At 45.4% G+C, this 19801-nt stretch overlaps 2 protein-coding genes across 2 annotated transcripts in view; one reads left to right on the forward strand and one right to left on the reverse strand.

Moving 5' to 3' along the window:
- The window catches only part of LOC115189731 (leucine-rich repeat-containing G-protein coupled receptor 5), a 653393-nt gene that overhangs the window by 318229 nt on the left and 315363 nt on the right, over window positions 1-19801 (forward strand). The gene's annotated exons all lie outside the window — the stretch shown is intronic.
- Window positions 4317-10699, reverse strand: LOC115189722 (23 kDa integral membrane protein). Its single transcript, XM_029748261.1, has 9 exons — window positions 10461-10699; window positions 10086-10145; window positions 9705-9827; window positions 8336-8410; window positions 8129-8224; window positions 7683-7820; window positions 6474-6548; window positions 6156-6239; window positions 4317-4905 (listed from the first exon to the last, which is right to left on the reverse strand). The coding sequence occupies exons 1-9, from the start codon at window positions 10518-10520 to the stop codon at window positions 4786-4788; spliced, it is 831 nt and encodes a 276-aa protein (XP_029604121.1). The 5' UTR covers window positions 10521-10699; the 3' UTR covers window positions 4317-4785.

Below are 19801 nucleotides of genomic sequence, written 5' to 3' on the forward strand. Positions count from 1 at the left end.
GGCTCCTGTCAGACTATTCCTTATGAAGGACTTCCTGGCCGAAGAGGTTACTTGACCAGTCAACAGGCGATTTGCCAGCTAAATAATTGGTGAAATGTTGCATGACTATAAATTGTTTAAAGTTAATATCAGTAGTGGGTAGGTGTTCAATATATTGTAATGAAACAGGCAGGGAGCAGGTCTCGAACCCTCGACCTTCTAGCCCGAAGTCCAGCGCGCTATCGACTGTGCCCCCAAAACAAGCCCGAGCGGCAGGGTAGATATCCGCGCTTCTAAACCCAGGTTCGTTACACTATATAAGTATCCTATATCGATGTTTATTATCAGCGCTGTTTGGCACGTTGGTAACACATTTACCATTAGATTAGACGGCAGGAGTTTGAATCGCAGACGGCATCATGATTCATGAAATCTCATTCTAACCAATAATGGGGCATGCTCCTTATAAATACATTGTGACTTGGTTTCGGTATCAGACTAACTTTTCTTATGATTTTGTTTGACGAGCAAAGTTTATCGCCAGTTCACCCCATCTGCACAAGGGAGAATTGGACGAGGTGTACAGCGTCTCATCCCTGCGTGTGCCGTTTCTTCCATAAAGCGCGCATACACCGACGACAAGGCACTGAATACAATTCATTTAGTAACTCTAGCCTAAGACATGTACAAATTGTATTCGTTAGCTTGTCCACCATAACAACAGGTTCAAGCGTAACCAGATGAAGTTGCTTTGAAGATAATACTACTTTCAGTGCGCACTATCCCGGTGTCCCTGTCGCTGGAGTTCTGACTTCAACAAGCTTCGGCTGCTATTATTGGAAAGGAATGGTAACTGCACTCAGCAACTAGTTGGCAGAGTCAACGTAGACTTTAATAATATATGCCATTTAGCAGACACCTTTATCCAGAGAGAACTGTGTTATATGGTAGTGGAAACAGATCATAGAAACAGGATAACAATGTTGATATCATGGATGGTCAGTCCTTGCATCTATAACTCTGTCTATGAATCTGAGAGTGGTTACATGTCTCCAGGCCCATCCCTCAGCTTTTTACCCAAAGAGGAGCAGGGAGACACTTTGTTATTGTTTCTACTGCTGATTGGCACTTTAAGAAGTTAAGATGCAGATTAAATCCACACCAACATGTTACAGATACTATATAAAATCCCCATCACTCAGACAGTTAGTGAACACACAGTATCCAGCACAGCAAACAATCAATCACTCAGTTAGTGAACACACAGTATCCAGCACAGCAAACAATCAATCAATCAGTTAATGAACACACAGTATCCAGCACAGCAAACAATCAATCACTCAGTTAGTGAACACACAGTATCCAGCACAGCAAACAATCAATCACTCAGTTAGTGAACACACAGCATCCAGCACAGCAAACAATCAATCAATCAGTTAATGAATACACAGTATCCAGCACAGCAAACAATCAATCAATCAGTTAATGAATACACAGTATCCAGCACAGCAAACAATCAATCAATCTGTTAATGAATGCACAGTATCCAGCACAGCAAACAATCAATCAATCAGTTAATGAATACACAGTATCCAGCACAGCAAACAATCAATCACTCAGTTAACGAACACACAGCATCCAGCACAGCAAACAATCAATCACTCAGTTAGTGAACACACAGTATCCAGCACAGCAAACAATCAATCAATCAGTTAATGAATACACAGTATCCAGCACAGCAAACAATCAATCAATAATTTAATGAATACACAGTATCCAGCACAGCAAACAATCAATCACTCAGTTAGTGAACACACAGCATCCAGCACAGCAAACAATCAATCAATCAGTTAATGAATACACAGTATCCAGCACAGCAAACAATCAATCGCTCAGTTAGTGAACACACAGTGTCCAGCACAGCAAACAATCAATCAATCATTTAATGACTACACAGTATCCAGCACAGCAAACAATCAATCAATCAGTTAGTGAATACACAGTATCCAGCACAGCAAACAATCACTCACTCAGTCAATGAACACACAGCATCCAGCACAGCAAACAATCAATCAATCAGTTAGTGAATACACAGTATCCAGCACAGCAAACAATCAATCAATCAGTTAGTGAATACACAGTATCCAGCACAGCAAACAATCACTCACTCAGTCAATGAACACACAGCATCCAGCACAGCAAACAATCAATCAATCAATCAGTTAATGAATACACAGTATCCAGCACAGCAAACAATCAATCACTCAGTTAATGAACACACAGTATCCAGCACAGCAAACAATCAATCAAATGTATTTTACAAAAATCCTTTTTACATCAAAATAATAACCACAGTGGTTATAGAGGGTGCAACAGTTCAACACCACAGAAGCAAATGTCCGTTGGCTTTTCATAGCTGAGCATTGATAGGTTGAGAGAGAGAGTTGAAACAGTAGGACTGGGACAAGGTTGCACAACCATTGAAACAGGTAAAAAATACAAAAAATCAGTTGAAAAACAATTCCACTCCAATTCCCTTTATCTTTGAATTGGCTGTTGAATGGCCTGCTCCTTCTCCATTTTCAGAACACCACCCTGTTCCCCCAGAGTGATCGATAGTATATCTTGGCACTGAGATGATTGTGATTCTGAGCTCTCAGGTTCATACAGTGATCTCCCTCTGTCAGCTCCTCTGTGGCGTAGAGGGGCAGGACTCTGTGGGGTAGAGGGGCAGGACTCTGTGGCGTAGAGGGGCAGGACTCTGTGGCGTAGAGGGGCAGGACTCTGTGGCGTAGAGGGGCAGGACTCTGTGGCGTAGAGGGGCAGGACTCTGTGGCGTAGAGGGGCAGGACTCTGTGGCGTAGAGGGGCAGGACTCTGTGGCGTAGAGGGGCAGGACTCTGTGGCGTAGAGGGGCAGGACTCTGTGGTGTAGAGGGGCAGGACTCTGTTGTATACTGATGGTCGTGAGCTCAATCTAGCTGGGCCCCGAGCTCTTTAGTGATGGTCCCGATGGACCTCTTCTTCACCGCAGCACAGGAACACTGGCACCTAGGGGTCGGTTTGGCATAATGTACCAACCGTTCTTTCCTGTTGGTAGAAAACAATTAAGGCATCTATTAGGCTATAGTTATATTCAAGAATCACTGCAGATACTTGAAATAAACAATAGTCTTAGAAATAACATGGATTTGCATGTACCACCTCTGCCTCCTGCACAGTCTCCTCCAGGATGAAACCATTTTCAGGGATGAAGATGTCATCCTGAAAACAAACAAACGTAAACAAACGTTTTAAGACAACTGAACCCAAATATATCAGTTGGCATTAACAAGCTACCTGTCTTGTATGCCTTGTCAACACACACACACACACACACACACACACACACTACACAAACACAGAAGACACAATACTGGGACATTTATTTTTAGGCAAACATTAGCTATGACAATTTCAGTCTAGCTAAATGAGGTGGAGCTAACAAAACATTACAAAAACAAATCTGTCAACAAAATGTATTACAGTACTTGACCATCTGAGGTGGAAGCTAGCTAACGTTACAGTAACTCACGGTACCTAATATGAAATGTATTACAGTACTTGACTATGAGGTGGAAGCTAGCTAACGTTACAGTAACTCACGGTACCTAATATGAAATGTATTACAGTACTTGACTATGAGGTGGAAGCTAGCTAACGTTACAGTAACTCACGTTACCTAATATGAAATGTATTACAGTACTTGACTATGAGGTGGAAGCTAGCTAACGTTACAGTAACTCACGTTACCTAATATGGGTACACGTTTAAACTGTGTTGCGATTTTAGTTGCTTTTGAGTTGCTTTGCTAACGTTATTTGCTGAGGGGTGTTACACAAAACACTTCAGACGCAATTAGCTTATTACCTTCATCTAGAGTTGTAACAGAGCTGTCCCGTGTCTAACGTTGGCCTAGTCAACAACAGTCATGACCGGTTAACGGCACCTCTGTTCGATTCACTCCACAGACAGTGACGCGCCGGCGGCAGTCGTTTCTATGGCAATGTAAAATGGCGCAAATTAACCATGTCGAAGATCAAAACACTAAATATAAAGATGTTTTTATGTTAAATGCACATTTTTAGTATTAGTGGATTGAATATATCTCTTTGCTCAGATGTACTTCCTAAAGTGTTTCCATTCCCCTGTGTATCTTCTTATATGGACTCTCTTTGAGGTTATGTTCATCCAATCACATTGTCCAATCATAACTGCCAGTTTCCACTTACTACATTGGCCGTGCCATTGCAACGTTGCTCTTCTCGGGAAATTATTCTGACACAATTACAACGAGCAGTAATGATTTAAATCATATGATTTTATTAACTCTGAGCTGGTTGTTTACTGGCATGATACTTGTTGTTGCGAGGATGAAAAACGTTTCACCATGTTGGACAGATATTCATAATGGCTTGTTCATTCACCATTGTCATACCACACTTATACACTCATTATTAACATGCCGTTTCATATGTTTTAATGCACTTTAACAACAAGGTGCAATAGTTAGATCTGAGGGGAACAATTGGCATTTATCATGTACAGGAAATCAAACAAAAGCCAGACTTGAACCAAACTGTACAGCAGGGAAGAGCTGGTATGAAAGCCACACCATGCGTTTTTTACTTGGAATTTAGCCGTGTGTTGATTTTCACTGTAGCTAGTGTTCCAAACAAAAGACCAGCAGGAGGATAACAGTTTGGTATATATGAATCATGTTCTCGTCCTCATGCAGAGCATGGTTATCTGTGGTGTTGACGCTGAGGTCAGGTGACAGCTAGAGGACTGAGTTGGTACTTGACTCTGTCGAGGCTGTCGTTGAGCGGTGGCTCTGTGGACCGAATCTGGAGGCCCAGCAGTACCAGAGACATCACTATGGCAGCAATCTGGAATACAGTGGAACAGATCAAGTTTCAATGTTCCAGTTCATTTACAATGTATAACACGTTGGAAATGTTATTCACTTTCACGTTATTTTGATTTTACCTTTGTTTTAACAGTAAAAAAATGCAATAACAAAACATGATATAATATATAGAAATGTGCACAGAATAATGTGCTTTTTATCCACTCATATCCACATCAACGAGTCCACATTGTGGTATTGAACCATAGTTGTGCTAAATGCTACACTTGTCTTGCATCTAAAGACATAACACCTGGGGAGGTAATAGTAGCTTCACAATAAAACATGAATAAACATTAAACATTAAAACAATAACAGCAGCGTTACAATAAGACATGAATCAACATAAAAAATGTAAACAATAACAGTAGCTTCACAATAAAACATGAATAATTTACATTTACATTTAAGTCATTTAGCAGACGCTCTTATCCAGAGCGACTTACAAATTGGTGCATTCACCTTATGATATCCAGTGGAACAACCACTTTACAATAGTGCATCTAAATCTTTTAAGGGGGGGGGGTAGAAGGATTACTTTATCCTATCCCAGGTATTCCTTAAAGAGGTGGGGTTTCAGGTGTCTCCGGAAGGTGGTGATTGACTCCGCTGTCCTGGCGTCGTGAGGGAGCTTGTTCCACCATTGGGGTGCCAGAGCAGCGAACAGTTTTGACTGGGCTGAGCGGGAACTGTGCTTCCTCAGAGGTAGGGAGGCGAGCAGGCCAGAGATGGATGAACGCAGTGCCCTTGTTTGGGTGTAGGGCCTGATCAGAGCCTGAAGGTACGGAGGTGCCGTTCCCCTCACAGCTCCGTAGGCAAGCACCATGGTCTTGTAGCGGATGCGAGCTTCAACTGGAAGCCAGTGGAGAGAGCGGAGGAGCGGGGTGACGTGAGAGAACTTGGGAAGGTTGAACACCAGACGGGCTGCGGCGTTCTGGATGAGTTGTAGGGGTTTAATGGCACAGGCAGGGAGCCCAGCCAACAGCGAGTTGCAGTAATCCAGACGGGGGATGACAAGTGCCTGGATTAGGACCTGCGCCGCTTCCTGTGTGAGGCAGGGTCGTACTCTGCGAATCAACATTAAACAATAACAGTAGCTTCACAATAAAACATGAATCAACATTAAACATTAAAACAATAACAGCAGCGTTACGATAAAACATGAATCAACATTAAACATTAAAACAATAACAGTAGCTTCACAATAAAACATTAAGTCAGTGGTCATACCATAATGGTGGCAAATGTAGAGATGAACCCGATCATGATCTGAATCAGGAAGTTCATGTGTCTCTTCAGGATGGGACCACAAGGCTGGAACAGATAGAGATGGCATTGTAACAGCCATAGAATTAGATATTAGAACTCTTTATGTATTACAATTACATATTAATAATTGAATAGGATCTCTGTGGTAACAGATCTCTTCATTTCTTTGTGCTTTATCTTGTAACTTTGGAGTCAGTTTAGCCCAATGCTAGCTAGCTTTCACTGAAAATTGTTGCATCAAAATAAAAAATGAACAATGTTTAAATAAGACTGCTTTACCTTGCTGTACACCCAGCGCTCCTGGGACACTGAAGTTGTAGTTTGTCCGTGTGTGTTATTGTGCTGGCAGTCTAGCTTCAGAAAAACACAGAGACAGAGAAACAGGATCAAACTCCTTTATAAGTCACCACAAGCCTCTGTAACGTTTCAAGTCTGTTTAAAGCTTCTATCCTTAGTTGATACATCCAGTTTGGACTTGTATATGTATTATATATACCCACTGACATCACAGAGGCAGGGAGCTTAGTGGTTAGAGCAGGTAGCCTAGTGGTCAGAACAGGTAGCCTAGTGGTTAGAGCAGATAGCCTAGTGGTCAGAACAGGTAGCCTAGTGGTTAGAGCAGGTAGCCTAGTGGTCAGAACAGGTAGACTAGTGGTTAGAGCAGGTAGCCTAGTGGTTAGAGCAGGTAGCCTAGTGGTTAGAGCAGGTAGCCTAGTGGTCAGAACAGGTAGCCTAGTGGTTAGAGCAGATAGCCTAGTGGTCAGAACAGGTAGCCTAGTGGTTAGAGCAGGTAGCCTAGTGGTCAGAACAGGTAGCCTAGTGGTTAGAGCAGGTAGCCTAGTGGTTAGAGCAGGTAGACTAGTGGTTAGAGCAGGTAGCCTAGTGGTTATAGCAGGTAGCCTAGTGGTTAGAGCAGGTAGCCTAGTGGTCAGAACAGGGAGCCTAGTGGTTAGAGCAGGGAGCCTAGTGGTTAAAGCAGGTAGCCTAGTGGTTAGAGCAGGTAGCCTAGTGGTTAGAGCAGGTAGCCTAGTGGTTAGAGCAGGGAGCCTAGTGGTTAGAGCAGGTAGACTAGTGATTAGAACAGGTAGCCTAGTGGTTAGAGCAGGTAGCCTAGTGGTCAGAACAGGTAGCCTAGTGGTTAGAGCAGGTAGCCTAGTGGTTAGAGCAGGTAGCCTAGTGGTTAGAGCAGGGAGCCTAGTGGTTAGAGCAGGTAGCCTAGTGGTCAGAACAGGTAGCCTAGTGGTTAGAGCAGGTAGCCTAGTGGTTAGAACAGGTAGCCTAGTGGCCCCATCCCTCAGCTGTTTATAATGTAAATGACTAAAGGTTGGCCCCAAGGCTGTCTTGTTTCTCCGTTTCATATTTTGTTTTTCTCAATCCGTTGGCTGCTGCTATTAGTCATCTCTGTGCATCTAAAATGTCTTCAATGTTAAGACAGCCTTAGCTCTACTTGTTCATCTCCTAACAGGAAGGAACTGTAGGTAAGCTCACCGTAGTGTTCTGTAGGCCTAGATTTACAGTCTCACATAGACTGTCCAATGAGTTGTCTGGAGGGAGTGGAGGACAGTAGCAGGAGAGTGGAATGTGACAGCCCCAGTCTGAGTGGCCTCGCAGTCCACAGCATTGATCCTAATGGACAAACAACATAAACAAACAAACCAAAAAAAACACTCGTCTCCAAATTTATATATTTGTTTGATTGTGCAACTACAAACAACAATATTGTACAACAACAAACAATTAGTCTGGTCCCCTCTCTATGTTTTGCCAACTATTCTGTCTACCATTGTCAATATATTGATTTATGGCAATAATGATGGTGTTAAAGTTGATACAGATGTGGCAATGTTAACAATATTTAGATACGTTGGCTGAAGATAATACAGATTGAAGCCAGATTGATTGATTGATTGATTGATTGATTGATTGATTATTACTGATGCCTGGAGTTTGTTCAGCTCCCTCTGGACCTGTGGTTCAGTATCGTGAAGAGGAGTCACAGAGTGAAACCTTCTGTCCAGAATCTCCTCCATCTTAAATGAATAAATAACACTTTATTATAACATCACACACTGTTTATTAATATAACAACAGTTTGGAATTGTTAAAAACTCAATGACATTTTTAGGGGAGGAAGTGGATACCTTTGGTTGGACACGAACCATCGGCACAGCGATGATCACGATGGCTATGAATTCACAGGTCATGAAGACAACATACTGTAGAAAGATACAGAGACAGATAGACAGACAGAGAGATATAGAGACAGATAGACAGACAGAGAGATATAGAGACAGATAGACAGACAGAGAGATACAGAGACAGACAGAGAGATACAGAGACAGACAGAGACAGATAGACAGACAGAGAGATACAGAGACAGATAGACAGACAGAGAGATATAGAGACAGATAGACAGACAGAGAGACAGATAGACAGACAGAGAGATATAGAGACAGATAGACAGACAGAGAGATATAGAGACAGACAGACAGACAGAGAGATATAGAGACAGATAGACAGACAGAGAGATACAGAGACAGACAGAGAGATACAGAGACAGACAGAGACAGATAGACAGACAGAGAGATACAGAGACAGATAGACAGACAGACAGATACAGAGACAGATAGACAGACAGAGAGACAGATAGACAGACAGAGAGATACAGAGACAGATAGACAGACAGAGAGATACAGAGACAGATAGACAGACAGAGAGATACAGAGACAGATAGACAGACAGAGAGATACAGAGACAGATAGACAGACAGAAAGATATAGAGACAGATAGACAGACAGAGAGATACAGAGACAGATAGACAGACAGAGAGATACAGAGACAGATAGACAGACAGAGAGATACAGAGACAGACAGAGACAGACAGAGAGATATAGAGACAGATAGACAGACAGAGAGATACAGAGACAGACAGAGACAGACAGAGAGATATAGAGACAGATAGACAGACAGAGAGATATAGAGACAGACAGAGACAGGTTAACAACATGCAGATCCCCCCCCCTCCAAAACCCCTGTCCTTATCATTTATTATAGATAGTTTAGATTTGATTTGAAAATAATCAGATGAATCTGAATAATAACACAAATCAATCATATTACTCTGAGCTATGAGACTAAGCTGTTAGAAACCAGGGTTGTTGTCTATGAGACTAAGCTATTAGAAACCAGGGTTGTTGTCTATGAGACTAAGCTGTTAGAAACCAGGATTGTTGCCAATTCCATTTCAATTCCAGTCAATTCAGAAATAAACCAAATTCTAATTCTAAAATCAAACTTTTCCTCATTAAAAAGCATTGAAAAGACTTGGAATTGGAATGTCATTCTACATCCTGAATTGACAGGAATTGAAATGGAATTGATCCCAATCCTGTTAGGCTGCATTTACACAGGTAGCCCAATTCTGACCAATCAGATCAGATCTCTTGACAATAATTGGGCAAAAGATCAGAATTGGTCTGCCTGTGTAAACGGAGCCTTAGAGACACTTACCAGGATCAGCAGTATTCTCTTGTCTCTGTAGGCAGCGTAGCCTCCCAGGATGGAGAACAGTACAGTAATGGGTCCAAACACATTTAGTATGTACATCTCATGGAGGGTACTCCGATGGTCAAACTGCACTCACACAAATAATACAGGCCAATGAAAACACAATAAAGGTCAATTAAATAATTGTGCATCTTTGTGATGCTGTTAACATCACTTTAGGTGACGTACTGTAGGTTTTTACAATCTAATTTCACATCAGGTCATTTAAAGGTCAGTTAAATGACCTGACGACTTTGGTCATTTAAAATTTATTGTAAATTGTGTTATTATTTTATTACATAAGAAGAAACTCTCTGAGTTATAAAACATTTTTACAGTTGTTACCTCAGGAGGGTGTTGGAAGCTGTATGACACCCCAACTACAAACAGAAATAACCCAGATACCTGCAAGTATAGATATTTTAGGTCTGTTACGGTATGTTACAAATGTATTAAGATACTGTATGATGCCATTATTGGAAACATACTACACTGCATATTACACAACATAGATATACTTCAATATGTTTTATATTTTGTTATTGTATTTTAGACTGACATTTTGTTTTTAATATGACCCTTTTTAGATACTAAATGTAACACAGGTGTTTTTAATATGATTTATACACTGTTATAATGATGAATCCATAACATAACTAATGAACTAAATAACTAATTAACGAGAAAAGGTCAGACCTGGCAGGTCACACCAGTACGTACCAGAAGCAGGACATTGAAAGTGATGCATAGTCCTCTCATGTACATTCTGCCATTCCCCATAGTGCGATAAATAAGTCCTCGATCCCAAACAGTTGCTTCAAACTAGAACTGGACGGATAATGGACTGAACACAAGACCCTGGGGTGATTTACTGTGTTTAAAGAGGATCCTTCAACTTGTTTCTGTTGGAGGGTGGAAAATGACCAAGTTTGGAAGGTTGTTTCTTTAATTGGCTGAAAGCCCTTGGTCACCAACTACAGCAGAAGAAATGTATCAAAATAAGGAGTTTTATTTTCTTCTTGCCAGTTGAAAACACTTAGGCTTTATTTGGCCTAAGGGAAGCACAGAACTTGTCTGGGCGGGATTGGAGAGTACAGCGTCTGTAGGTTCCTCTTCCTAGTGAATTCCATGAAAACAGAGTAGATACACTGTACTTACAGTACCAGTCAAAAGTTTGGACACACTTACTCATTCAAGGGTTTTTCTTTATTTTTACTATTTTCTACATTGTTAGAATAATAGTGAAGACATCAAAACTATGAAAGAACATATATGGAATCACGTAGTAAACAAAAAAGTGTTAAACAAATCAAAATAGATTTTAGATTTTAGATTCTTCAAAGTAGCCACACTTTGCCTTGAGGACAGCTTTGCACACTCTAGGCATTCTCTCAACCAGCTTCACCTGGAATGCTTTTCCAACCGTCTTGAAGGAGTTCCCACATATGCTGAGCACTTTGGCTGCTTTTCCTTCACTCTGCGGTCCAACTCATCCCAAACCATCTCAATTGGATTGAGGTCGGGTGATTGTGGAGGCCAGGTCATCAGATGCAGCACACCATCAATCTCCTTCTTGGTCAAATAGCCCTTAAACAGCCTGGAGGTGTGTTGAGTCATTTTCCTGTTGAAAAACAAATGATAGTTCCACTAAGCACAAACCAGATGGGATGGCGTATCGCTGCAGAATGCTGTGGTAGCCATGCTGGTTAAGTGTGCCTTGAATTCTAAATAAATCACCAACAGTGTCACCAGCAAAGCACCCCCACACCATCACACCTCCTCCTCCATGATTCACGGTGGGAACCACACATGTGGAGATTGGCCGTTCACCTCCTCTGCGTCTCAATAAGACACGGCGGTTGGAACCACAAATCTCAAGTTTAAAATATATTTTGATTTGTTTAACATTTTTTGGTTGCTACATGATTCCATATGTGTTATTTCATAGTTGGGATGTCTTCACTATTATTCTAAAATGTAGAAAATAGTAAAAAATAAAGAAAAACCATTGAATGAGTTGGTGTGTTGTCAAGGGGTGTGTAGCTGGTGCATAGAAGCCAGGCGCAGGAGAGCAGAGATGAGTGGACAAAGCACATTACTTAGGCAATCATTTGCACAGAACGCTACCACGTCAACAAAACAAATGCCCAACGAACAAGTGAGGCAGCACAAAGTACAAAAACCCAAGTACAAAGTACAGGCTGCCACAAAGCACGGGTATAAAACAGAACCCGGCGCAAGCCAGCCAGAAGCGTGCCAACCTCAACAATAAACAATTTCACACACAGACATGGGGGGAACAGAGGGTTAAATACACGACAAGTAATGATGGAAATGTAAACCAGGTGTGTGAGAAAACAAGACAAAACAAATGGAAAATTAAAAGTGGATCGGCGATGGCTAGAAGACCGGTGACGTCGACCGCCGAACGTCGCCCGGACAAGGAGAGGAACCGACTTCGGCAACCCGGAGGGCAAGATGCAGGGCGATCCGGACGGAGAAACTCCCGCACCATTGAAGGGTCCAACACGTCCTCCACCGGAACCCAGCATCTCTCCTCCGGACCTACCCCTCCCACTCCACGTGGTACTGAAGGCCCCTCGCCCAACGCATTGAATCCAGTATGGAGCGAAAGGAATACGCCGGGGCCCCCCTTGATGTCCAGAGGGAACCTCTCAGACTCCTGGAGTGGGCCAGCCACCACCGGACTGAGGAGAGACACATGGAACGAGGGGGTTAATACGGTAATCGGGGGGAAGTTGTAACCTGTAACTAACCTCGTTCAGTCTCCTCAGGACTTTAAATGGCCCCACAAACCGCGGCCCCAGCTTCCGGCAGGGCAGGCGGAGGGGCAGGATTCGGGTCGAGAGCCAGACCCGACCTCACTGCGGTGATGGTCTGCGCTGGCTTTCTGGTGAAGCACTGCCCGCTGGAGGTGAATATGAGCGGCGTCGCTTGTCTCCTCCGTGTGCCTGAACCAGTTGTCCACCGCAGGAGCCTCGATCTGACTCTGATGCCATGGCGCCAGAACCGGCTGGTACCCCAGTACGCACTGGAAAGGGCAGAGGATAGTAGAGGAGTGGCGGAGCGAGTTCTGGGCCATCTCTGCCCAGGGCACGAACGCCGCCCACTCCCCCGGCCGGTCCTGGTTAATAAGACCTCAGAAACCTACCCACCTCCTGGTTTACTCTCTCCACCTGCCCGTTACTCTCGGGGTGGAAACCTGAGGTAAGGCTGATCGAGACCCCCAGACGTTCCATGAATGCCCTCCAGACCCTCAACGTGAACTGTGGACCCTGATCAGACACTATATCCTCAGGCACCCCGTAGTGCCGGAAGACGTGTGTAAACAAGGCCTTCGCAGTCTGTAGGGCCGTAGGGAGACCGGGCAGAGGGAGGAGATGGCAGGACTTAGAAAACCGGTCCACAACGACCAGGATCGTGGTGTTACCCTGTGAAGGAGGAAGATCTGTAAGGAAATCCACCGACAGGTGCGACCAAGCCCCTTGTGGGACGGGTAAGGGGTGTAGCTTACCTCTGGGCAGGTGCCTAGGAGCCTTACACTGGGCGCACACCGAGCAGGAGGAAACACAAACCCTCACGTCCTTAGCCAACGTGGGCCACCAGTACTTCCCATTCAGACAACGCACCGTTCGACCGACGCCTGGATGACCAGAGGAGGGTGACATGTGGACCCAATAGATCAGCCGGTCACGGACAGCAGACGGAATGTACAGACGCCCAGCGGGACACTGAAGGGGAGTGGGCTCTGCACGTAGCGCCTGCTCAATGTCCACGTCCAGCTCCCACACTACCGGCGCCACCAGGCAGGAGGCCGGGAGTATGGGGGTGGGATCCATGGGCCGCTCCTCTGTGTCATACAGCCGGGACAGTGCGTCTGCCTTCACGTTCTGGAAACCTGGTCTGTAAGAAAGGGTGAAAACAAAACGGATGAAAAACATGGCCCACCTTGCCTGGCGAGGGTTCAGTCTCCTCGCTGCCCGGATGTACTCCAGATTGCGGTTGTCAGTCCAAATGAGAAAAGGGTGTTTAGCCCCCTCAAGCCAATGCCTCCACGCCTTCAAGGCCTTGACGACAGGCAACAGCTCCCGGTCCCCCATGTCATTGTTTCGCTCCGCCGGGCTGAGCTTCCTCGAGAAGAAGGCACAAGGGCAGAGCTTCAGTGGCGTACCGGAGCGCTGAGAGAGCACGGCTCTTATCCCAGCCTCGGACGCGTCCACCTCCACCATGAATGCTAAAGAGGGATCCGGATGGGCCAGCAAGGGAGCCGAGGTTAACAGAGCCCTCAGGTGACCAAAAGCCCTGTCCGCCTCAGCCGACCACTGCAAACGTACCTGTCCCCCCTTCAGCAGTGAGGTAATGGGAGACGCTACCTGACCAAAACCCTGGATAAACCTCCGGTAGTAATTGGCAAACCTAAGACACCGCTGCACCTCCTTTACCATGGAGGGAGTCGGCCAATTACGTACGGCTGAAATGCGGTCACTCTCCTTCTCCACCCCTGAGGTGGAAATGCGGTACCCTAGGAAGGAGACGGACTGTTGGAAGAACAGACATTTCTCAGCCTTGACGTACATGTCATGCTCCAACAGTCGACACAGCACCCTGCGTACCAGGGACACATGCTCAGCGCATGTAGCGGAGTATATCAGAATGTCATCAATATACACCACTACACCCTGCCCGTGCAGGTCCCTGAAAGTCTCGTCTACAAAGGCTTGGAAGACTGATGGAGCATTCATCAACCCGTACGGCATGACGAGGTACTCATAATGCCCTGAGGTTGTACTGAACGCCGTCTTCCACTCGTCTCCCTCCCGGATACGCACCAGGTTGTAAGCGCTCCTGAGATCTAGTTTGGTGAAGAAGCGCGCCCCGTGCATTGACTCAATCGCTGTGGCGATAAGAGGTAGCGAGTAACTGTACCTCACAGTGATCTGATTTAGGCCTCGATAGTCAATACACGGGCGCAGACCTCCCTCCTTCTTCTTCACTAAAAAGAAACTGGGATTTGGAGACATATGTTTCCATAGCCGCCGCCTCCGCCTGTGACAGGGGATACACGTGACTCCTGTGAAGTGCAGCGTCTACCAAGAGATTTATCGCACAATCCCCCCGTCAATGGGGTGGTAATTGAGTCGCCTTCTTTTTGGAGAAGACGAGAGCCAAACCGGCATATTCAGGAGGAATGCGCACGGTGGAGACCTGGTCTGGACTCTCCACCGTAGTAGCACCAATGGAAACCCATAAACACCTCCCCGAGCACTCTCGCGACCACCCCGTGAGAGCCCTCCGTTGCCATGAAACAGTGGGGTCGTGACAACCTAACCAGGGTAGGCCTAGCACCACGGGAAACGCAGGAGAGTCAATGAAGAGGAGACTGATTCTCTCCATGTGACCCCCCTGCGTCACCATGCCCAGAGGACCGGTGGCCTCCCTAATCAACCCTGACCCTAATGGTCGACTGTCTAAGGCGTGAACTGGGAAGGGCATAGCCACTGGAACGATGGGGATCCCTAAACTATGGGTGAATGATCTGTCTATAAAATTCCCAGCCGCGCCTGAATCGATGAGCGCCTTATGCTGGGAATGCGGGGAAAACTCAGGAAAAGTAACAAACAAAAACTTGTGTACAACAGAGGGCTCTGGGTGAGAATGATGCCTTCTCACCTGGGGGGACGCCAGAGTGCCCTGCCTGCTGCCTCAACTCCCAGAGGGACCAACCCGACACCGACCGGCAGTGTGACCTCTGCGGCCACAGATGGTGCACGAGACGGAACCTCCTCCGGTCTCCCTGAGCGCAGCACCTCCCAGCTCCATGGGCATCGGAGCGGTGGTGCTGGGGGATGGAACCGACAGACCCCGCTCTGGACGTCCGCGGGTAGCCAGCAGGTTATCCAGCCGAATGGACAGGTCCACCAGCTGGTCGAAAGTGAGGGTGATGTCCCTGCAGGCCAATATTCGACGGACGTCCTCGCGCAAACTGCAGCGATAGTGGTCGATCAGGGCCCTGTCGTTCCATCCCGCGCCGGCGGCCAGGGTGCGAATGTCCATCGCAAACTCCTGGGCGCTCCTCGTCCCCTGCCTCAGATGGAAGAGGCGTTCACCCGCCCGGGTGAAATCCTCGAAATGGTTCAATGCCGCATCTCCTTCTCCCCACACGGCGTTGGCCCACTCCAGGGCTTTCCCCGAGAGGCACGAGACGAGGGCGGACACCTTCTCACGGCCCGAAGGAGCCGGGTGGACGGTTGCCAGGTAGAGATCCAGCTGCAACAGGAAACCCTGGCAGCGCGCAGCCACCCGTCGTACTCCCGGGGAAGGGCGAGACGAATCCCACTGGGACTGGGTGAAGGGGGGCGAGTAGTGGAGACCCTGGTTGTGCTGGTGGAGGCGCTGGAGGAACTCTCTGTCTCTCCCAGCGGTCCATGGTTTGGACAACGCGGTCCATGGCGTCGCCGAGATGGTGGAGCATCGCCCGTGCTCCTGGACGTGCTCCTCAACCTCTTTACCAGGGGCACCTTCTCCCGCTGACTCCATATTGTGGGTGTGAATTTCTGTCAAGGGGTGAGTGTAGCTGGTGCATAGAAGTCAGGCGAAGGAGAGCAGAGATGAGTGGGCAAAGCACTTTACTTAGGCAATCATTTGCACAGAACGCTACCGCGTCAACAAAACAAATGCCTAACGAACAAGTGAGGCAGCACAAAGTACAAAAACCCAAGTACAAAGTACAGGCTGCCACAAAGCACGGGTATAAAACAGAACCCGGCGCAAGCCAGCCAGAAGCGTGTCAACCTCAACAATAAACAATTACACACACAGACATGGGGGGAACAGAGGGTTAAATACACGACAAGTAATGATGGAAATGTAAACCAGGTGTGTGGGAAAACAAGACAAAACAAATGGAAAATGAAAAGTGGATCGGTGATGGCTAGAAGACCAGTGACGTCGACCGCCGAACGCCGCCAGAACAAGGAGAGGAACCGACTTCGCCGGAAGTTGTGACGTGTTCACACTTTTGACTGGTACTCTATATTAATCAAACTAAATGTGGTGTAGGTTAGGATATCTGAACATTTAAAGTTGATATAACTCAGAATACTTGATGCAGCACAATAACTTCAAATAGTAAGTTGAATAAGCAAATATTTGTTTTCAGTGGATATACAAGTCCAGTACCGTACTCTGTAAAGAAGCTAGATCCTTCACTCTGCTCTGCACAGCATAACAATGAGCTGACGAGTTAGATAGGAATGCCATTTGTAATCAGACGTCCAAGTCAAGACACTGCCATTAAACAGAAACATAAACACCCTTCAATTTAATTATTTTCTAAAAGATTCATATTTCAGTCATAGTAGCCAAATTCAGTAGCATTGAAGTGAAGTTTTAGATTTTTCTGGAGCAACGCCACAAGTGCAGGCAGACACCTCTTAGAGAGTATGTGTAAGGGTGGGATAAGATTAGTCAAGGCCACTGCAGCACTTTGAGTGAGTTTACACAGGCAGCCCAAATCCTTTTGACCTTTCAGATCAGATCTGAAAAAGATCTAACCGAGTTTTGTAATGGTGAGAGGTTAGCATGTCTTGGGGCTATGATATTTGTGTGCCTGTAACTTTCTGACTCATAGCCAAGAAATCTGTAATGCTTTTAGACATTTTTGCAGAGGTCTTGGTCACACAATTTTACATCTATCTAAGATGTTTGTTGCAGTATTTCTCAGTGAAAAAATGTGCATGAAAACTAGCCATCACTCCGTAAATGACAACAAACACTTCATTGAGGAATCCCATCCACTCCTACTAGGAGTACTACTGCTGACCAATCACCAATGAAGGGGCGTAGACTTCAGCTACCGAACTTCAACTTGCCTCAAGAAAAAATGTTGTGTGCCTGTACAGCTGGGAAAAATCCCTGCCAAACACCAAAAAGAAGAGAAACGTCACAAAATGTTCTCATTATATATGCGCAAACTGTTTCCACTGGGGAGCATGTGACACTTCCTAACCCCAAACCCTACCTTAATTTTAAACCAATGAGGAAATTCAATATTAGTTCTCTGGTCAGTCACGTCCCTTTAGTTTTTCCTGACATCTTGGTACGGAGGAGGTGGCGGGTGATAAACGTTGGCGTAGGGAGGAGCATGTGTTGAAGGCAGCATGGGAGGAGCTTTAGGAATAATTCCCATTTCCATGTTGGTTGCAAAGCTAACTTAAGTTAATAAACAGATCACTGACCATTTCAACAACCCACCGTACCTTCTCCGCTGTGCAATCCGGTTTCCGAGCTGGTCACAGGTGCACCTCAGCCACACTCAAGGTACTAAACGATATCATAACCGTCATCAATAAAAGATTGTACTGTGCGGCCGTCTTCAATGACCTGGCCAAGGCTTTCGACTCTGTCAATCACCACATTCTTATCGGCAGACTCAACAGCTTTGGTTTCTCAAATGACTGTCTCGCCTGGTTCACCAACTACTTCTCAGACAGCGTTCAGTGTGTCAAATCGGAGGGCCTGTTGTCTGGACCTCTGGCAGTCTCTATGGGGGTACCACAGGGTTTAATTCTCGGGCCTACTCTTTTCTCTGTATATATCAACAATATCGCTCTTGCTGCGGGTGATTCCCTGATCCACCTCTATGCAGACAACACCATTCTGTATACATCTGGCCCTTCTTTGGACACTGTGTTAACAAACCTCCAAACGAGCTTCAATGCCATACAACACTCCTTCCGTGGCCTCCAACCGTTCTTAAACGCTAGTAAAACTAAATGCATGCCTTTCAATCGTTCGCTGCCCGCACCTGCCCCCCCGACTAGCATCACTACTCTGGACGGTTCTGACTTAGAATATGTGGACAACTACAAATACCTAGGTGTCTGGCTAGACTGTAAACTCTCCTTCCAGACTCATATTAAACATCTCCAATCCAAAATGAAATCTATAATTGGCTTTCTATTCCGCAACAATGCCTCCTTTGCTCACGCCGCCAAACATACCCTCGTAAAACTGACTATCCTACCGATCCTCGTCTTCGGTGATGTCATTTACAAAATAGCCTCCAACACTCTACTCAGCAAACTGAATGCAGTCTATCACAGTGCCATCCGTTTTGTCACCAAAGCCCCATATACCACCCACCACTGCGACCTGTATGCTCTAATTGGCTGGCCCTCGCTACATATTTGTCGCCAGACCCACTGGCTCCAGGTCATCTATAAGTCTTTGTTAGGTAAAGCTCCACCTTAGCTCAGCTCACTGATCACGATAACAAAACCCACCCGTAGCACGCGCTCCAGCAGGTGTATCTCACTGGTCATCCCCAAAGCCAACATCTCCTTTGGCCGCCTTTCCTTCCAGTTCTCTGCTGCCAATGACTGGAACGAATTGCAAAAATCGCTGAAGCTGGAGACTTATATTTCCCTCACTAACTTTAAACATCATCTATCCAAGCAGCTAATTGATCACTGCAGCTGTACATAGCCCATCTGTAAATAGCCCACCCAATCTACCTACCTCATCCCCATATTGTTTTTATTTACTTTTCTGCTCTTTTGCACACCAGTATTCCTACTTGCACATCATCATCTGCACATCTATCACTCCAGTGTTAATTTGCTAAATTGTAATTACTTGCTATTGCCTTATCTCCTCACGACATTTGCACACACTGTATATAGACGTTTTTTTTGTATAGTGTTATTGACTGTACGCTTCTTTATTCCATGTGTAAATCTGTGTTGTTGTTTGTGTCACACTGCTTTGCTTTATCTTGGCCAGGTCGCAGTTGTAAATGAGAACTTGTTCTCAACTAGCCTACCTGGTTAAATAAAGGAGAAATAAAAAATGTAAAAGTAAAAACCCTTTAAAGTACTGCTTAAGTTGTTTTTGGTACTTCACATTTGCTATTTATATTTTGACAACTTTTACTTCACTACATTCCTAAAGAGAATAATGTACTTTTTACTCCATACATTTTCCCCGACACCCAAAAGTACTCATTACATTTTGAATGCTTAGCAGGACAGGAAAATGGT

Source organism: Salmo trutta, unplaced genomic scaffold (assembly GCF_901001165.1).
Source record: "Salmo trutta unplaced genomic scaffold, fSalTru1.1, whole genome shotgun sequence".
Taxonomy (NCBI): Eukaryota; Metazoa; Chordata; class Actinopteri; order Salmoniformes; family Salmonidae; genus Salmo; species Salmo trutta.